This window comes from Canis lupus, chromosome 3, assembly GCF_003254725.2.
Source record: "Canis lupus dingo isolate Sandy chromosome 3, ASM325472v2, whole genome shotgun sequence".
NCBI classification, from domain to species: domain Eukaryota; kingdom Metazoa; phylum Chordata; class Mammalia; order Carnivora; family Canidae; genus Canis; species Canis lupus.
The window spans coordinates 53,495,863-53,513,699 of record NC_064245.1 but is presented as its reverse complement, the minus strand read 5'-3'; the positions used below and the strand labels follow the sequence as shown (position 1 = coordinate 53,513,699).

General features: G+C 40.0%; 1 protein-coding gene across 7 annotated transcripts in view; it reads left to right on the top strand.

Annotated features, from left to right (window-relative positions):
- The window catches only part of BLM (BLM RecQ like helicase), a 99,996-nt gene that overhangs the window by 42,110 nt on the left and 40,049 nt on the right, over window positions 1-17,837 (top strand). For 5 of the 7 annotated variants that reach the window (XM_025437360.3, XM_025437359.3, XM_049108475.1 and 2 more), the window contains 7 exons: window positions 1,435-1,567; window positions 1,884-2,575; window positions 4,295-4,486; window positions 6,501-6,619; window positions 7,486-7,599; window positions 10,297-10,395; window positions 10,599-10,747. In XM_025437360.3, coding sequence (XP_025293145.1) covers window positions 1,435-1,567; window positions 1,884-2,575; window positions 4,295-4,486; window positions 6,501-6,619; window positions 7,486-7,599; window positions 10,297-10,395; window positions 10,599-10,747 — 1,498 coding nt within the window. The remainder of the gene's footprint in view (window positions 1-1,434; window positions 1,568-1,883; window positions 2,576-4,294; window positions 4,487-6,500; window positions 6,620-7,485; window positions 7,600-10,296; window positions 10,396-10,598; window positions 10,748-17,837) is intronic. The other 2 variants (XM_025437363.3, XM_025437361.3) reach the window with 2 other exon arrangements.

Sequence of the window (17,837 nt, the reverse complement as noted above, 5' to 3'; positions counted from 1 at the left end):
AGCCTGTCTGGCTTTCATTTCTTTCAGACCATTATTCATTCTCTTCTTCCCATTCTGATAGCCGTTCTCTGTGTAGAGAAAACAGGCAAAACGGGGATTCAGCCACCATCCACCCACCATCTCAGACCCCACATCCCTATCTGTGCCAGTCACCAAATTCCATATTTCCCAAGTCATTTTGACACAAACACTTGTCCTCCCGACCCATCTGTCATCTCTCCATCTCCTTTCTGCCCGTTGGACCGTACGACGGGCTACTCTCCTCAGCAATTTCCCAGCAACCTCATTCTCTTGCTGTCAGCTCTCAGATTGTCTCCTGAGAATAGTCTCCTCTGCAGCCCACTGAAACCGTTTCTTTCTCCCACATCCATAGACCCTCAGGGTGGAGTGGGCATCTTCCTCGTTTCCCTTTATTGGCCTAACCCATTCTTTTCTTCCTTCATTTATAGCCTTACCTCCTTTTACATTCTGTTTTTTAGTCTATAATGTCAATTAAATAAATGTGGACCAGACTGTCTGGATTCTGATGTGTAAACACTGTCATTAGGCATTTCTCTCCCTCACACCTGTCTTCTCTCCTCTCTTCCACCCTCCCTTCCTATCTCAGCCCCCTTCCTTTCTATCTCTGTTTTCCACTTTCCCTTGCATGGGTCTTATTCTCAAGCTGTGTGTCCCAGGGTGGTGGCAGGGGTGGCCACCAGCAGCTTGTCCAGCTCATTGAAAAGAGAAGTCTTCTTTTCCAGTCAGAAAACTCCCAGACCTAATTCTCTTTGAGCTGCCTCACATCAAAGGCCCACTGAGGTTGGGGTCCCCGAAAAGAAAGTCTCAGTGCTGTGCTGTTACCTTGAAAACAGTGTGGATGCCGGGTGGACTGGAACTACAGGTGGTGTGGGAGCCCTGCCAGTCCAGCCCTGTATGATACCTTGTATGGGCATGGCGAGATTTACCCCTCAAGTTAGTTAAAAATGATAGTAACCTGGGATGCCTGGGTGGCTCAGTGGTTGAGTGTCTGCCTTTGGCCCAGGGTGTGATCCTGGGGTGCCCAGATTGAGTCCTGCATCGGGCTCCCTGCATGGAGCCTGCTTCTCTCTCTGCCTGTGTCTCTGCTTCTCTCTCTCTGTGTGTCTCACGAATAAATAAATCTTTTAAAAAAAATGATAGTAAGCTGATAAACTTTTGCATCTTACAATGATGTTGGTTACCCTAAGAGAAATATTAAGAATTGACATAAAACAAAATGAAGATAACACAATTTGGGGCTCTCATGATATAGAATAGAGACAACATGATTTCAGATTCTTTCACAGGCAGATAATAGGGTGATACATGATAGTTTATGATCTTGTTGTTAAAGTACTGCCAGTTTTACATGCATGACTGTCAAAATTTTAAATCTTTTTCAAGGAAAAATATTAACGAAATTACATTTTATAGCTAGACAGCCAAGTTTACAGCAGCAGCTTATTCACGTGATGGACCAGATCTGTAAATTAGTAGATACTATTCCTGATGATGAACTGAAAGCTCTGACTTGTGGGAATGCACTGCATCAGCAGCGGGACATAAGGTATCTTACTTTTCCTTCTCTTGCAGTATATCTGATTGCATTTCAACTGACCTGAGTTAGAAATGTACCGGGCAGAATTTTGAGGTGTTCTGAACAGGAAATCGTATCGGATAATTGGCATTATGTTTTATATTTTGAATTTGTGTACTTTTTCAAACTGCCCCTTTAGCATTTGTGTTCACATTATTGAGATTAAGGAAAAGAGGATATAAAGGATAGACTTCGCCACGATTGGGGATGAAAACTAAAGATACACTTGTGTGGCCTGCCCTGGCAGACTACTCATGTTTCATGTGGAGTTCTGTTTCCTCTTCAGAAGGAAGCTCCTAGCTGAAGCCGACTTTAATACAAGTGATGCCAGTGTTCTTGCTTCGGTGTGGACACGCGGGCCTGATTCACTGGGAAGCCCTGTGGAGGATATGGCATCTCTTTCTGCTCCTGATGTGTTTCCAAAGGGCAATTCCCATCCTACCGGGAATTCTGTTAAGGAGTTAAATTTTCCACACCTTCCCTCACATTCCAGTTCCACTGGGGAGTGTTTACTGGCTACTACCCCAGGAAAGACAGGATTCTCCGGCACCATGAAGAATCCCTCTGAAAGACTGTTATTCAGTCCCCATTTACAGAAGTCCTTTGTAAGTAGCAACTGGGCTGAAACACCACGGATAGAAAAAAGGAACGAGAGCTCTTACTTCCTGGGAAATGTTCTCACAAGCACGGCTGTGAGAGATCAGAATAAACGTGCTGCTCCAATAAATGACTTAGAAATTCAGGCTGCCTGTGATATTGATAATTTTGACATAGATGGCTTTGATGATGATGATGACTGGGAAGATATAATGCATGATTTAGCGGCCAGCAGATCTTCCACAGCTGCCTGTCTACCTATTAAGGAAGGTCGGCCAGTTAAGCCAGTATCAGAAAGAATTTCTTCAGCCAAGACAAACTGTCTTCCAGTGGCATCTACTGCTCAAAATAAAAACTCAGAGTCAATTCAGAATTACACTGGTAAGTTTAAATTGAATGCTTATATTTTATATGAAAACGGAACTGTCCAAAATCGCAATTGGGTAAGAAAACCAAGAGGAAATCATCCTTGCCTGAAAAGTGCATTGTTTCTATGCAAATTCCTGTTGATAATATGAATTACAAATCACAATTTCAATAGCAAGTCACTCCTTTGTCTCCGTAGCAGCTGTAGTTTTATAAAATGAGTAATTATAACCTATTGTAGTAAAGCTCTAAAGTCATTACAAATGTGCTTTGCCTTTAAATTAACATCTTTTAGTCCTGGAAACAATAAAGCTCATGAGCACCAAGTTTTTAATGATTTGGGAGATAAGTAAAAGCAAAGCTGAGTTTATATGTTAAAAAATGTAACTGCATGTATTTTTAGAACTCTGATGAGAACCAATCAATTTATAAAGTAGTAAAACATGTTTTATGTGTTAAAATATTAAAATGCAAGGCCACCTAAGAAAGACATGGAGTCAGAAATGTCTTAAGACAAATGATCTCTCTGGGCCTAAAATCTTTTTAATTCAATTCAGCAGATGTTTATGGAGTTCCCACTCCAGACCCTGGTTTATGTTGGGTTCTGGTCATAGTTGAGTAATGAGTAGTCCCTTTCCTCTTAGTAGAAGTTTGTGGAGGAGTGCAGTTAACCACTGGAAAGGCTGCAGGAGAAGCCAAAATTAATTTTAAAACCTTACATCAACCCTATAAAGTTATCACCAAGTGTTTTTTAACTGAAGCAAGTTTATATGTGTAAGATTTATAAAGTACAGCGTTCCCTATTTTTGCCATTGATGACTTAATACCATGGAGGTTGTTCTGACAGTTATGCTGTTGACCTTTAAAATAACCATTAATGGATTTATTTTTGTGTCAAGTTAGAATGTGTCATACTTAATGTTTGCATTTATCTTTGAGACAGTTGAGTGTTGGGTTTGGAGAGACTGCCAGAGCTGGTGTGAGCACCTCTTGTTCAGTGTGCCGAACCAGGGCTGCAGAGCAGGGGGGCAGATGTGAGAGACGTAGTGGAAGAGGAGCCAGAGGAAACTGAGATGCCTTGGAGGTTCCAGACCCGGTGACTGGGAAATATGTGACACCATTAGCAGAGCAGGGAAGTCAGGAGGCAGAGCAGATTGGGAGAAAAGCTGAGGAGGGCTATTTTAAGACTCGTGGAGCTTAAAGTGTTGGTAAAGTCATTCAGGTAGAAATGTCTTGCAGACATTTGGAGATGCATGCAGGACTGGAACTTAGGTGGGTGTCAGTAGGGCTTTACAAAAGAGATCTAGGCAATCTGTGCACATACGTGATGTTCAAGATCTGAGGACTAGGAGAATTACAAAGAAAGAATGGCCAAAAGTCCCAAGCATCTGCAAAGACTCCCAAGTGTAAGGGGCAGGTGGAGGAAATGGAGCCAGGAGAGAGAATTTAAATAGAAAAACTATGATTGTCTTGAAGGTCAAGAGAGGAGGAAGAAGGGAATAAATGAAATAGTGGTAGGTGCTGCAAAAAGATCAAGGAAAAGACTGGAATTTGGCCTCGGGAAGCCTCTGGCAGCTTTGACATTTGGTGGGGATGAAACCCTGATTAGTGGTTGAAGAAAGATGTGCTGCAGGGACATGTATGCCTTTGATTTTGTATGGCAAAGGGTAAATGCTAAAACTGACTTGTTAACAATAACGCACTGATTTTTCTTAACATCAATTATTTTCTCAGACAAGTCGGCGCAAAATTTAGCATCCAGAAATCTGAAACATGAACGTTTCCAAAGTCTTAGTTTTCCTCATACAAAAGAAATGATGAAGATTTTTCATAAAAAATTTGGCCTGCATAATTTTAGAACTAATCAGCTAGAGGCGATCAATGCTGCACTGCTGGGTGAAGACTGTTTTATCTTAATGCCCACTGGTATGTATTTTTAGATGTAAATTGGCAAGAGTCCATTGGCAGATGTTAAATGAAAGCCCTTTAATAGAAATAAAATGAACACCCACATGGCATTTCCATCATTAAGAGACCTCTATACCTCCCATGCCATAGTGAGAAAATGTATTACCTCACGTCCTCTGCTGACATGATAACATTTATAAGCCTTTAAGATTTTCACCTCAAAGCTTGTTGTGTTGAATCGATCTAGAATTTCTCTCTCTCTTTTTAGTCTGTATTAATCTGGAACTTGAACAAAAAGTTATCATCGTCAGAGACCTTGAACATCTCTGGCACTTTATTTGGTACAGTCTGCTGTCGAAGGGTGGTTAAGATCATCGGCTCTGGAGTGACGGCCTGGCTCCAGTGTGCAGCGCTGCCACTTACTTGCAGCGTGACCTGGAGCGGAGCACTTCACCCCAAGCACCAGCTTCCTCATGTGTGCAGCGGGGGGTGATAACCAAGTACCTACTTCACATAATGTCGTGAGGAGTAAGCAGAAGGCCTTTAGCCATAGTTCTTGCTTGGCCTCAGTTTTTAAGAGATCCAGGACTTGTCATTGTGCCATTCACATCTGTAACAGCTGTTTGATGGTTTACAGTCATCCAAGTGAGGTTATTAAATCAACAGTTAGGATAAGGAGCACAGGAATCTGAGTTGCAGTGCTTCCTCAGAGCCTTCCCTCTGCCTTTTACTCACCTTGCTATGACCTTTAGTAATTAGTTATTACCGTTTTAAAATTATGTTGCTAAGCATCTGAGTTCTTTCAAACTGATTTTAGAACTCAGACAACATTGGCTTAATAACCAACATTTTGTATTTTATTAACTTGTTCACTCTGCTGCTCTGGCTCTAGTTTGGTATTTCAAAATGGAAGCTGGAAGTGATCCTGACAATGATCTAGTCAGTGGTTTCAGGGTTTTTCATGGTCCTTTAGGGTTTCAGGGGGCTTTTTGTGGTTCTTCCCACCCCAGTTTCAACCTGTTGATTTATATAGATAAAGATTCCAATAAGGTTTCTTTCAGACAAAAAAACATTTTGCAGGTGAGAGAATTGAGGCATGGTAAGGGTAGCTTGAGTGTCAAAGTCAGACAGTCTAAGTGATGGAGCAGAAGCTGGAACACAGCTTCTTGATCTTTTCTTGACATTTACACATACATATATACCAAGATATAATGTACTTACCCAACATGCAAAAAAGGTGGAATGTGATGTATAGTATTTAAAAAAAAAACAAAAACAGAGTCCTAGAAACTGCCAGGCACAAGTTTCTACCATTAGTGGATGGGAGAAGTTGAAAATTAAGAGACTAATCATTAAATGTAGACCAATTGTCTTACCATTTTGAATTAGAGTTACCCAGAGAAATGGGGATGCATCTCAGAATGACTTTCTCTTCATCTTCTGTTAGTTCTCTACATCTTCTATCTCAAAGGAAGATTGGGAATATTTTCTTACTGATAAGAGTACAGGGAGTCAAAGTGCGGATATTCAGCGTTGAAAGGTTCATATTAATGGTTTAAAAAAGTGAGATCCTAAAAGTGCTTTCTGGATCATCAAAGAAATATTAAACCATGTTTACTACAGTCTTAAGTGATGTATGTTTTATAACATTTTAACTCTTTAAAATTAAATATTATACAAGGTAATTATTTTCACCCTAATACTGTGATAGAATATCCCTCATACTGCACTTGGATTTCCCAAGTAGCTTTTTAAAGCACTTCTATTGCATTTAAGTTTCCTGCCCTGATTCCTGTTTTTGCATTCATGTATACCTACATAAGATCTCCTAAAAGATAAATTTCACACATTTAAATTGTCTAAATATTTTGGCTTATTCCAGTGTGGCAAATTATTGGCACCATAGGGAATGTCACTTGGTGTTCTCTTACTTTTAAATATTACTGTATGATTTAGTTTGTAACTTCTGCCTTCATGCTCACAAGATAGAACCTGACAGGTAGTTTTTTGTTTTTGTTTTTTGTCCTTTCAGGAGGTGGTAAGAGTCTGTGTTACCAGCTCCCTGCCTGTGTCTCTCCTGGTGTCACTATTGTCATTTCTCCTTTGAGATCACTTATAGTAGATCAAGTCCAAAAGCTGACTTCCTTGGATGTAAGTTGAAACAAAACACTACCAATTATAATTAAAAATACTAATAAAGACATAAAAGTAATTATATTTCAGTACTCTGGGTAACATTTTTTATTAAGTAGTTCATAAATTAGAAGAATCAAGCACAGCAGTTTGAGTAAGTTGTACAAGTCGTTGAAAATTCTAGTACAGATAACCTTCTCAGTTCAGTCTAATTTTATTCTAGAAAAATGTATCTTATCAAGAACTTTTAACCTGTATTTTGCTGATGTACATTTCTTTTATTAATGTGAAAGGATTTCTATTACTGCAAGATCAGCATATAATATCTTAAAATACACATGAGCACACCCACACATGTGTCCTTTTTCCTCCAGCTGAGGTTAAGAAAGTATAAAATGTATTCTACCAAACCCCACATATATTCGAAGTCGTGAGCCACCACCCCTCAACAAGACCGCCAGTTTGATTTTTCTGCCAAAGAATGTTTGTGTGCAGCGCCAATCACCAGTGTTCAGCTATTCCTGATGCTATGGCCCTCTCATCGTCCTCATGCTTTAACGCACTGGAGATACATTTGCCTAAACAAAAATGAGCTGTGCATTAGGATGTGACTCTCTTGGGCACTGAATTCATATTTATCTTACTTACAGATGTGAAAAGCAATGGCAGTAAAGAAAAGAGAAGAAAAAAGAAGGAAATAAACAATGGGAATATTCTAAGTTATGGCTAAGAAAAGTTTTGGGTTTTTTTTAATATGTGCTAATTATTTACTTTCACCGCATTGACATTAGCTTTCCTTTGACCCAGGTTTGATATGAAACTTATAAAGTATATATAGAACCTAAAGATAAATATATGCTTATGTTTATGACTTTTGTACTTAGATTCCAGCTACATATCTGACAGGTGATAAGACTGACTCGGAAGCAACAAGTATTTACCTGCAATTATCCAAGAAAGACCCAATTATAAAACTTCTATATGTTACTCCAGAGAAGGTTCGTATTGATACCATTATTTTAAAATATGATATTAGGGGCACCTGGATGGCTCAGTGGTTGAGTGGCTGCCTTTGGCTCAGGTCGTGATCCCGAGGTCCTGGGATGGAGTCTCACACTGGGAGCCTGCTTCTCTCTCTGCCTGTGTCTCTACCTCTCTCTGTGTGTCTGTCATGAATAAATAAAATCTTTAAAAAGTAATGAAATAAATAAAAATATTAAAGCTGTGTTAGAAAAACAACCCAGTTCTGTCTCCTGAGTAGGGAAGAACCCAGGCTTCCCTTCCGATGTCTCTCTCCTTTACCATCACATGGAGTATTTTACTCCTGGTGACCAAAGGTGTGGACATTTTTTCCTTATTCTAAGCAGCTCTCTGTGACCAGAGAGTCCTACAGCAGAGAGTCCTACAATTTAACACGGCTCTGACAGTGTCTACACAGAGAGAGCATTGGGTCCCCCCAGGTGAAGGGCTCAGTCCCACAAGATGATTCCCACCCTCTTTTAGATGCCGGTAGCAACTAGAAGGTCCCCAGGCACCCATAACTTCTGTTGGATTTGGCTAACAAAGCAGAGATTCCGGTGATCCCCTCCTCGGGTTTGATTAATGTGCTAGAGCAGCCCACAAAACTCAGGGAAACACTTAACATTTACCAGTTTATTAAAGGACATGACAGATGATGCAGATGAACAGCCAGATGAGAGAGACACAGTGTAGGGACTTGGGGGGAGGGGGTCCAAAACACGGGAGCTTCTGTTCCGGTGGTGCTGGGATGCATAACCATCCACAATGGAAGCTCACCAAACCTCCTACTATTGAGAATTTATAGTAGCCTCCTCACATAGGCATGATCATGTCCAGCCCCTCTCCCCTCTCAAGAGGATGGAGTGCTACTGAAAATTCCAAGTTTCTGATCATGGCTCGGTCTGTCTGGTGAGTGGCCCCCACCCAGAGTCACTGCACTAGAACAAAAGACACTCCCAGTGCTCCTATCACTTAAGAATTTAGAAGGGATTTAGGATCCCTGCGTCAGGGATGGGGTCAGAGACAGATATTGGAGTGAGGGATGCTTCTACTCTTATCACTTAGCAAATTACAAGGGTTTCAAGAACTTGTGCCAGGAACTGAAAGCAGAGACCAATATATTTTTCTATTATCTCATAAAAGCCCACTAGAATACATAATATTTTTAAATTTTTGACATAATTTCTGATACACAATATAGTACAAGGATTCCTGTATAACTTTTACCCAGAAACCCTAAGTGGTAACATTTTACTATAATTGCTTTATTGTCCTTTCCCTCTCTCTGCCTTTTTCCTAAAATATTTGAGAGTAGGTTGTAGACATGATAACCCTTTCAACCCTAAACACTTCACCATGCGTTTCCTAAAAACAAATTCTCTTGCATCATAACCTCAGGACAATCATTAAAATGAAAAAATGTTTATTGATACAATGACTTAATCTGTAAACATTATTATTATTATAGTCTTTCTAGTTGTCCCAGTAATGTCCTTTACTGCAAAAGAAAATCCTAGATTGCATTCGGTTGTCATGTCTCTTTAAAGTTTCTCTCTGTCCTTCATGATTTTGACAGTTGTGAAGAGTGAAGGCCAGTTGCTTTGAGGCCTGTCCCTCAGTTTAAATGTATCTTCTGTTTCCTCACGATGAGATTTATGTTACTCATTTTGGCAGGAATATCATAGAGGTGACAATTGTTCTCAGTGCATCAGATTGGGATGCACTTGATGTCTGTTTATCCTTTTGTTGGTGGTGTTAACTTTGATCACTGGTTGAGGTGGTGTCTGCCAGATTCTCCACTATAAAATGACTTCTTTTGTGTTGTTGCAATTGGTAATTACAAAAATAAACCTAAATCTTTTGCTTTTGTAATTAGTGGGTATCCTGCTGTGGAGTACTCTTGAGATTGTATAAATATCCTGTTACTCATCAGACTTTGACCCAAAAGAGTTTTTATCATCCATTGATGACTCCCTGTCAGTGATTTCTGTAATGGATGCCAAATGAAGAGTTTTCTAACTTAGCCAGCATTCTCCTGTAAGGAAGAGCTTTCCCTTTTACCTACATATTTATTTATACCAACATGAAATCATGGGTTCTTAATTTATCAGGGGGCTATAATCCACTCTCATTGTTTATGTGGATGTTCTAATTGTCCTAGATTTGGCCAGTGGGAGAGCTCCATCACACTGCTTCTGTATCCTGTTGACGTGTCCCTGTCAAGACATGGATGCCAGATGTTGTCATTTCTACTGGGATATCATTGCTTCTAGACCCTGTCACAGACAGAATCATGAAACACATACATATATACATACATGTGTGTATGTGCGTACCCCCCCCCCGCCCCCCAAAACAACATGCATGCCGACAACCTAAACCTGTAACCCTGTTACCAGTGTAAACGTGGTGAACCTCAGGCATATTGAGGCAGGAAAAAAGTTTTAGAACCACTGACCTAATACACAACTGCTTGCTAAATGTGGGTGAATATTCTAGAAGGTTTCATTTGCAATTCTCTATTCTGCTAATTTTCTTCATACATTGAAATAACTCATTTTATGTGGAGGTTTTAATACAGCTGAAGTTGTAGTGGAACTAAAGACAGCAGAGTCCTTAAGGTGCTGTGGTGTTTAAATATTTTCAGATCTCTAATGAATACATCTCTGGTCTAGGTCTGTGCAAGTAATAGACTGCTTTCCACTCTGGAGAATCTGTATGAGAGGAAGCTCCTGGCACGTTTTGTCATTGATGAAGCGCATTGTGTCAGTCAGGTAAACACTGGTTTATGTGACAATGAATATATACTACCAACAGTATATGTCTTTTCAGAATAGAGGAAAAACAATGAATTATCCTAGCTCACTGAAGAATAAAATGTTTCTCAATACAGTGAGCAGTATATGCAGTATATGCTTCCTTTTTATGTAGGAAGATCCAAAGAGTCTGAAAGGCGTTATTTTTTTTTTCCAACTAGTGGGGACATGATTTTCGCCAAGATTATAAAAGAATGAATATGCTTCGCCAGAAGTTTCCCTCTGTTCCAGTGATGGCCCTTACTGCCACAGCTAATCCCAGGGTACAGAAGGACATCCTCACTCAGCTGAAGATCCTCCAGCCTCAGGTGTAAGTTGCTCAAAGTCCTGAATTTAAAAACCCTGGGGCAGTGGTTCCCAGATTGCCACACAGTAGAATCGTGTACTGAGCTTTAAAATCCCAGTGCACAGATTGCACTCTGTCAATTAGACAAGAATTTGGGGGGCTGGGAGCCATTATGTTTTTAAAAACCCCCAAATGATTCCAGCGTGCAGCAAAATTTGGGAACCAAGGCCTGAGGGCTTTTTACTTACTGAAATTCAAACTCTATCCAAATACCTATTTTGGAAGTAGAGATAAAGTGTGTGCTGTACCTGTTAACTCTAGAATGGTCCCTGTAGTAAATTAGCTTTTATTTATCTATCCTGGTTCCCATACATCCTAGGGTATACATCAGGAAGTACACAGATGACCCTATTTTGTCATTTTCCCTGAAGTTCCACTTATATCCAGGATATTGAAAACAATCCAGGAACTATGTTTTACAGTTTTTATGCTTTGTTTTCATCTCAAAAGCAGAGGTGCTTTTCATTGCCACCAAATCCATAATTACAATAGAAACTACTATAAAAAAAAATCCCCACATATCTAGGTTGTACTGGATTGTTTCATACCTCTGCATGAGTCTGTAGAGACAGGTGCATTCTCTGATAGGTTCATTCACTCAGCAAATATTTACTTAACAGCTGCTGTGTGCCAAGGTTAAAAATACTTGTCCCTTCTAATTTATTAGTGGGTGCTTTGAGTTTGAGGAATGCTTGAAGGAATGACCGGTATATTGGGGTGAATTTTTAAAGCACACCTTTTGCTCATTTGGAAATAAAGACAGTAAGATGGCTCTCTAAATATTGTGGTCAATAAAAACAGCAGCATCCCTCAGCAGCTTAGGGAAGAACCAAAAGCACCATATGAAGGATATGGGGGACCATGAGGTTAAGACAGCTGCAGGGACCTTTGCAGATTAAACTGGCATTCTCCAGCACATGAACTTTAGAGTCCTCAGAATTTTTTGTGTGAAATCACAAAATTTGGAATGGAATATCTTACTTTAATCTCACTTGAGAAAGGGTGTTTTTGTAGAATTTGGGGGTGGGGAGAGATTTTGCTTCCATAATTGATGTACATGACAACATATCTAAGGTGTCATATTATGCTTTAGGTTCTAGTGAGTAACCTACCTGCCAGAAATTCACTGCTATAAGTACTACATTGATCTGTGAAAGCCTTTCTTTTTTTTAATAGGCAGTGTTTTTAGCTTTTTTCCATCAAATTTATGCCAGATGCGGTCTGCTCATCTTCTAGGCCAGTAATATTAATTGCCAAATGCACATAGTTAAAAGAAATTGTATGAATTCACTTCACCTTTTGAATAACTTTTTGTAAGTACAGAATTTGTCATTTTTGTTTGCGTAAACATTGCACATATGCATATAGAGATAGACACCTTTAATATCTTTTCCTGGTCGTGTGAGGAGATCAGCCTGGAAAAGCAATAGATTGTACATTTCCTGAGTCTAGCATGTGGCGCCCTGTGCATAATTGGCACTCAGTAAGAATGAATAAATGGAACATATGGAGGAATTTTGGTAAATGTGGGTAAAATATGAAAATTTGGGCAAGTCTGTTGATTCCTTAATATATTTGGTACTTCTATATTTGGGAGAGTTTAAATCTCTTAGTGGAAGTAAAAAGATTTTAACAAACACTTTCTGGTACATTTTTTCCTGATCTTTTTTGCCAGTAGGCCCTTGCTTCAATTAAACATACCCAACTGCTGCTGTATCATGACCCCGGAGAAGGCAGGTCTCCCTAGGGTTGGAGCCACAGCACCCCCATGCTCCTCTTCTACAGCTAGTGTGTGGTAATGTTCTTCTTTGGAAAATAGGATAGATAATAATAAAATAGAGACTTTATTTCTTTTCCTTAGGACCTTAAAATATAAACTGAGAAGGAAAAGGCAGACACGTAGACAGTTGATACAACAATAATATCCCAAAACAATAATGAGAGCTACTAGTTACATATTTAGCCTATTCAATGGGCCAGGCGCTATTCTTGACAGTTTATGTGTATGAACTCATTTATCCACACAAAAGGCTCATGAGCTAAGTACTCCTACTTTCCTCACTTTTGGATGAGGAAACGAAGGCACAGAGAAATAACTTGCACAAGGTCATAGGCCTCGCAAGTGCCGGAGGGAGGACTTAAACCCAGACAGTCTGGTTTTAGAACCCTTTAAGTACTTCTTAATAAATTGCAGGATGAAGTACGTATTAATTAGAGATGTAAATTATGACTGCAGGAACTCAGGAAGGCAAGAGTGACTCTAACCCAAAATAACAACCAGTTGTTAATGAGGAGGGGTCGGATGGGCTTTTATAAAGGAAGCGGGCTTGGTAGGATGAGGAGTCTTTGTTGTCAGCAGCTGTACTGAGATACCATTTACATACTTTAAGAGTCACCTATTTAAGTATGCAATGCTATGATTTTTTTTTATTTATTCACAGAGTTGTGCACCCCCACCATATCTAATTTTAGAACATAATCTGTCTCCCTTGAAAGAAACTCCATACCCATCAGCAGTCAGTTCCCACTATTCCCCATATCCCTAGCCCTAGACAACCACTGATCTATTTTGTGTCTTTATAGATTTTTGCCTAAGCTGGACATTTCATAGAAACAGCATTTTGCGGAAAGTGGCCTCTGTGACTGGCCTCTCACGCAGCTTCATGTGTTCAGGGTTCATCCATGTGTTGGTTCCTGTCAGTACTGCTTTCTGTCCTACTGACAAAAACTATTCCATCACACGTGTGCTCTCTACATTTTTTCATTTATCATATGGTAGATATTTCAGTTGTTTCCATTTTGTGGCCGTTGTTATTATGAAGACTACTACGGGCCTTGGTGTCTTAAGTTGTGGGTGTGTGTTTTTGTTTCTCTGGGGCATCCGTGCAGCAGCCATGGCAGACCACAGAGCTCCAGCAGTGTGTGAGGGCTATGGTTGCTCCCTGTACACATCAACACGTGTTACAGGACATCTTTTATTATACCTGTCCTAGTGGGTGTGAAGTGATGAGAATGGTGCTTCCACAGGCAGAGAGGGAGAATTCAGGGCTGAAGTTTCAGGTATCAGAGTACAAGCGGGATCCAAGGAATGGAGAATAATACATGGGATAAGAGGAGAGACCTGGGAGGGCTTAACACCCCATCATGGGGATCTTGCGTTTTGTGGTGGTATGGTGTTTGGAATTCATTCTTTGGGCAACTTGACCTGGAAAATGGCTTGAGCTGAACCTTAGGGTAGAATAATCACCCTGGCAGTGGAACCGAAGATGGAGCAGACGAACAAGGGATCAGAGGCCAAATGGCCCCTGGAAACCCCATTGTAGCATTCTAGAAGAGAGGTGACAGTGCTGGCAACAGCAGAAGAGGACCCAGGGGACCAGTTTGAGGGAAGACACAGCTGAATCAGGAAGACTGACAACTGATGGAGTAAGAAAGACAGACATTGTAAAGTTTATACTAGTTTCTGGTGCAGGTGACATGCAGGAGGGGAGAAGAGGTGAAGGGGTGGGTAATGAATTTGATTTTTAGATCTGTGGTTGGGGTGGGGGTTAAGGAATGAGTGGAGAAAGTCATGACCTCAGTTTTCATACTTTCTTTCTTTTAAGATTTTATTTATTTGAGAGAGACCAAGAGAGAGAACATGAGCAGGGGGAAGAGGGAGAAGCAGACCCCCTTCTGAGCAGGAAGCACGAGGCAGAGCTCGATCTCAGGACTCCAGGATCATGACCTGAGCCAAAGGCAGACATTCAACTGAGCCACCCAGGTGCCCCTTAGTACTTTCTTTGGTTTTATGGGCCTCCTGAAAGAATTTTAGAAAACTGTATCACCTATATATTTCTAACTTGACACCAAAAATTTTTCAACATGAATTTTAAATAAGAGAATGTAGTCTGTTGTAAATAATGTTTTTAAATTAAATCTTTAACCTAGCCCTTTTAAATGTATCCAGTAGAATATAAATATAATAGTAATTTTGTATCTACTTTCACTCACTTAAAAAACACATTAAAAAATTTTAACTTTAGGGATCCCTGGGTGGCGCAGCGGTTTGGCGCCTGCCTTTGGCCCAGGGCGCGATCCTGGAGACCCGGGATCGAATCCCACGTCGGGCTCCCAGTGCATGGAGCCTGCTTCTCCCTCTGCCTGTGTCTCTGCCTCTCTCTCTCTCTCTCTCTCTCTCTCTCTCTCTCTGTGACTATCATAAATAAATAAAAATAAAAAAAAATTAAAAAAATTTTTTGACTTTAAAAAAAATTTTTTTAACTTTAAATATCATTAGACATTCAAAAATGTCTTTAACAGGGACACCTGGGTGGCTCAATGGTTGAGCGCCTGCCTTCTGCCCAGGGTGTGATCCTCGGAGTTCCGGGATCGAGTCCCACATTGGGTTCCCTGCATGGAGCCTGCTTCTCCCTCTGCCTATGTCTCTGCCTCTCTCTCTTTCTGTCTCTGATGAATAAACAACTAAAATCTTTATATATATCTTGGGCAGCCCCAGTGGCTCAGAAGTTTAGCGCCGCCTTCAGCCCAGGGTGTGATCCTGGAGACCCGGATCGAGTCCCACATCGGGCTCCCTGCTTGGAGCCTGCTTCTCCCTCTGCCTGGATCTCTGCCTCTCTCTGTCTCTGTGCCTCTCATGAATAAATAAATAAATAAAATCTTTAAAAAATATTTAACAGATTTTTTATTATATCTTTCCTTTTTCTCTTTGAACTCCTATTTCTCTTTTAGTTTCCCCACAGATTTTTATCCTAGGGTAATATATTTTTATGCTTGAAGTCTTATTACTTACTATATCATACTTACCTATAAGAAAAATATGAAAAAAATCTGTGTATATAAATTAAAAGTTGTTTTTGAATTTCCCATACCAAAATTTTTTTCCAGATTGAATTACTATAATCATTAGTAATATATTACTGATTGAAATAGTTTAATTATCTTTTTAAAAATTTAAGCCTATATTTTGATTGGGAATGTGTAATTTAATGAGATAGGACTTTTCAATTAGCTGATACATCCATGGACAAATCAAGTTGGTTCATATTTCTTATTTTTACAGATGTAAGCATTGAGAACCATTGCTCACATACACATGTAGATGGGAATGGAAAGCATTTTATTAGAGCAGTAACACTCAATTATTTGAATTTTTCTGACATATATGCCAAAATTACATAATATGTCATAAAAATTATTTTTAATGATCTGTCAACTGACGACTCAACTTAGGTTCTTTAAATTTTGTGGAAAGCAAAGTATTGTAACAATCTAACTGGCAAAATAAGTCAGATCATTACTCACTTTATTTTTTCTGGGAAGCATACTATAAAAAATACCAAGACTTATCTAATGACTATTAAATAGTCTTGTTCCTGGGGCTCAGTTTGGTTAGTGGCCAACTCTTGGTTTTGGCTCAGTTCATGATTGCAGGGTTGTGAGATTGAACCCCAAGTCAGGCTCTGCATTGGGTGTGGAGTCTGCTTGAGATTCTCTCTCCCACTTCCTCTGTCTCCCCCGCCAAAGTAAATAAATACTCTTGTTCCTCTTGCACTGAAATGAATCTTATATCCATTATATTTGGAAGAGTTGGGAAACCAAAATGCTGTTAGTTTTAGTACATTTTTTCTAATATATTTTTGACAGGTATTTTTATTGTGGGATATGCTTTTAAATGATAGTTTCATCCAATTTTTGTGGCTACCATTTAGCACTTTCTCTTTTTTTTTTTTTTTTATTTATTTTTAATTTTTATTTATTTATGATAGTCACAGAGAGAGAGGGAGAGGCAGAGACACAGGCAGAGGGAGAAGCAGGCTCCATGCACTGGGAGCCTGACGTGGGATTCGATCCCGGGTCTCCAGGATCGCGCCCTGGGTCAAAGGCAGGCGCCAAACCGCTGCGCCACCCAGGGATCCCTATTTAGCACTTTCAAATGCTGGGATGTGACTACTATCTAATCTGGTTGGCAAAGCTAGTATTCAGTGCCAAACCCATCACCTAAATTAAGCTTACTTTCATTTTTAAAAGGAAAACTCTGACTTTGTTTCTCAGTTCATATAAACTGTTTAGTACACATCCCCATGACAACTATCTCAGTTTCAAAAACAACAAGAGCTGAGCACAAATTGATTCCGTTTCCTAACACATCACTTAAAATGACATGAGTTTGACACCCTGGACCTAATCATAGTTGCCATGTTAATGTCAGCTGATATAGTATTCTCTTAGTGAAGATACAGTGGAATCTCGAACTTTTTTTAAAAAATGAAAACTTGGGATCCCTGGGTGGCGCAGCGGTTTGGCGCCTGCCTTTGGCCCAGGGCGCGATCCTGGAGACCCGGGATCGAATCCCACGTCGGGCTCCCGGTGCATGGAGCCTGCTTCTCCCTCTGCCTGTGTCTCTGCCCCTCTCTCTCTATCTGTGTGTGACTATCATAAATAAATTAAAAAAAAAAAAAATGAAAACTTTATTGAAATATAGTGGGGGCACCTGGCTGACTTAGTAGAGCATGAGACCCTTGATCTCTGGGTCATGAGTTCAAGCCTAATGTTAGGCAGAGCCTCCTTAAAAAAAATGATAATAATAAGAGAGAGTGATAATTGACACATCATAAAATTCACCCATTTAAAGGTTAGAATTTAGTGGGGTTTTTGTATTTTCACAGTTATGTAGCCATCCCCCAAGTCTAAGCATAGAACATTTTCATCACCCCGAAAATAAACCTCGTACTCATTAGCAGTCATTTCCCATGCTCCCCACTTCATGTGTGCCCATTGTCTTTCCCCTAGCCAAGTGTTTTCATGGTTCGTCCATGTTGCCGCATGCATCAGTATGTAGTTCCTTGTTATGACTGAGTAATCTTCCATGGAATGGGCATTCCATGTTTGTTTATGCATTCATTGGTTGATGGGACCTGTCTCTGACTAGAATACTTGGTAATTCCAAACATCCCATTTTCCAAAAGGCCAAGTAAGACAAACCCTAAGGAACCATTAATGTTCCCATCACAGCAAGTTGTGTACAAGCTACTTTTACTCCGTGGCCCATGTG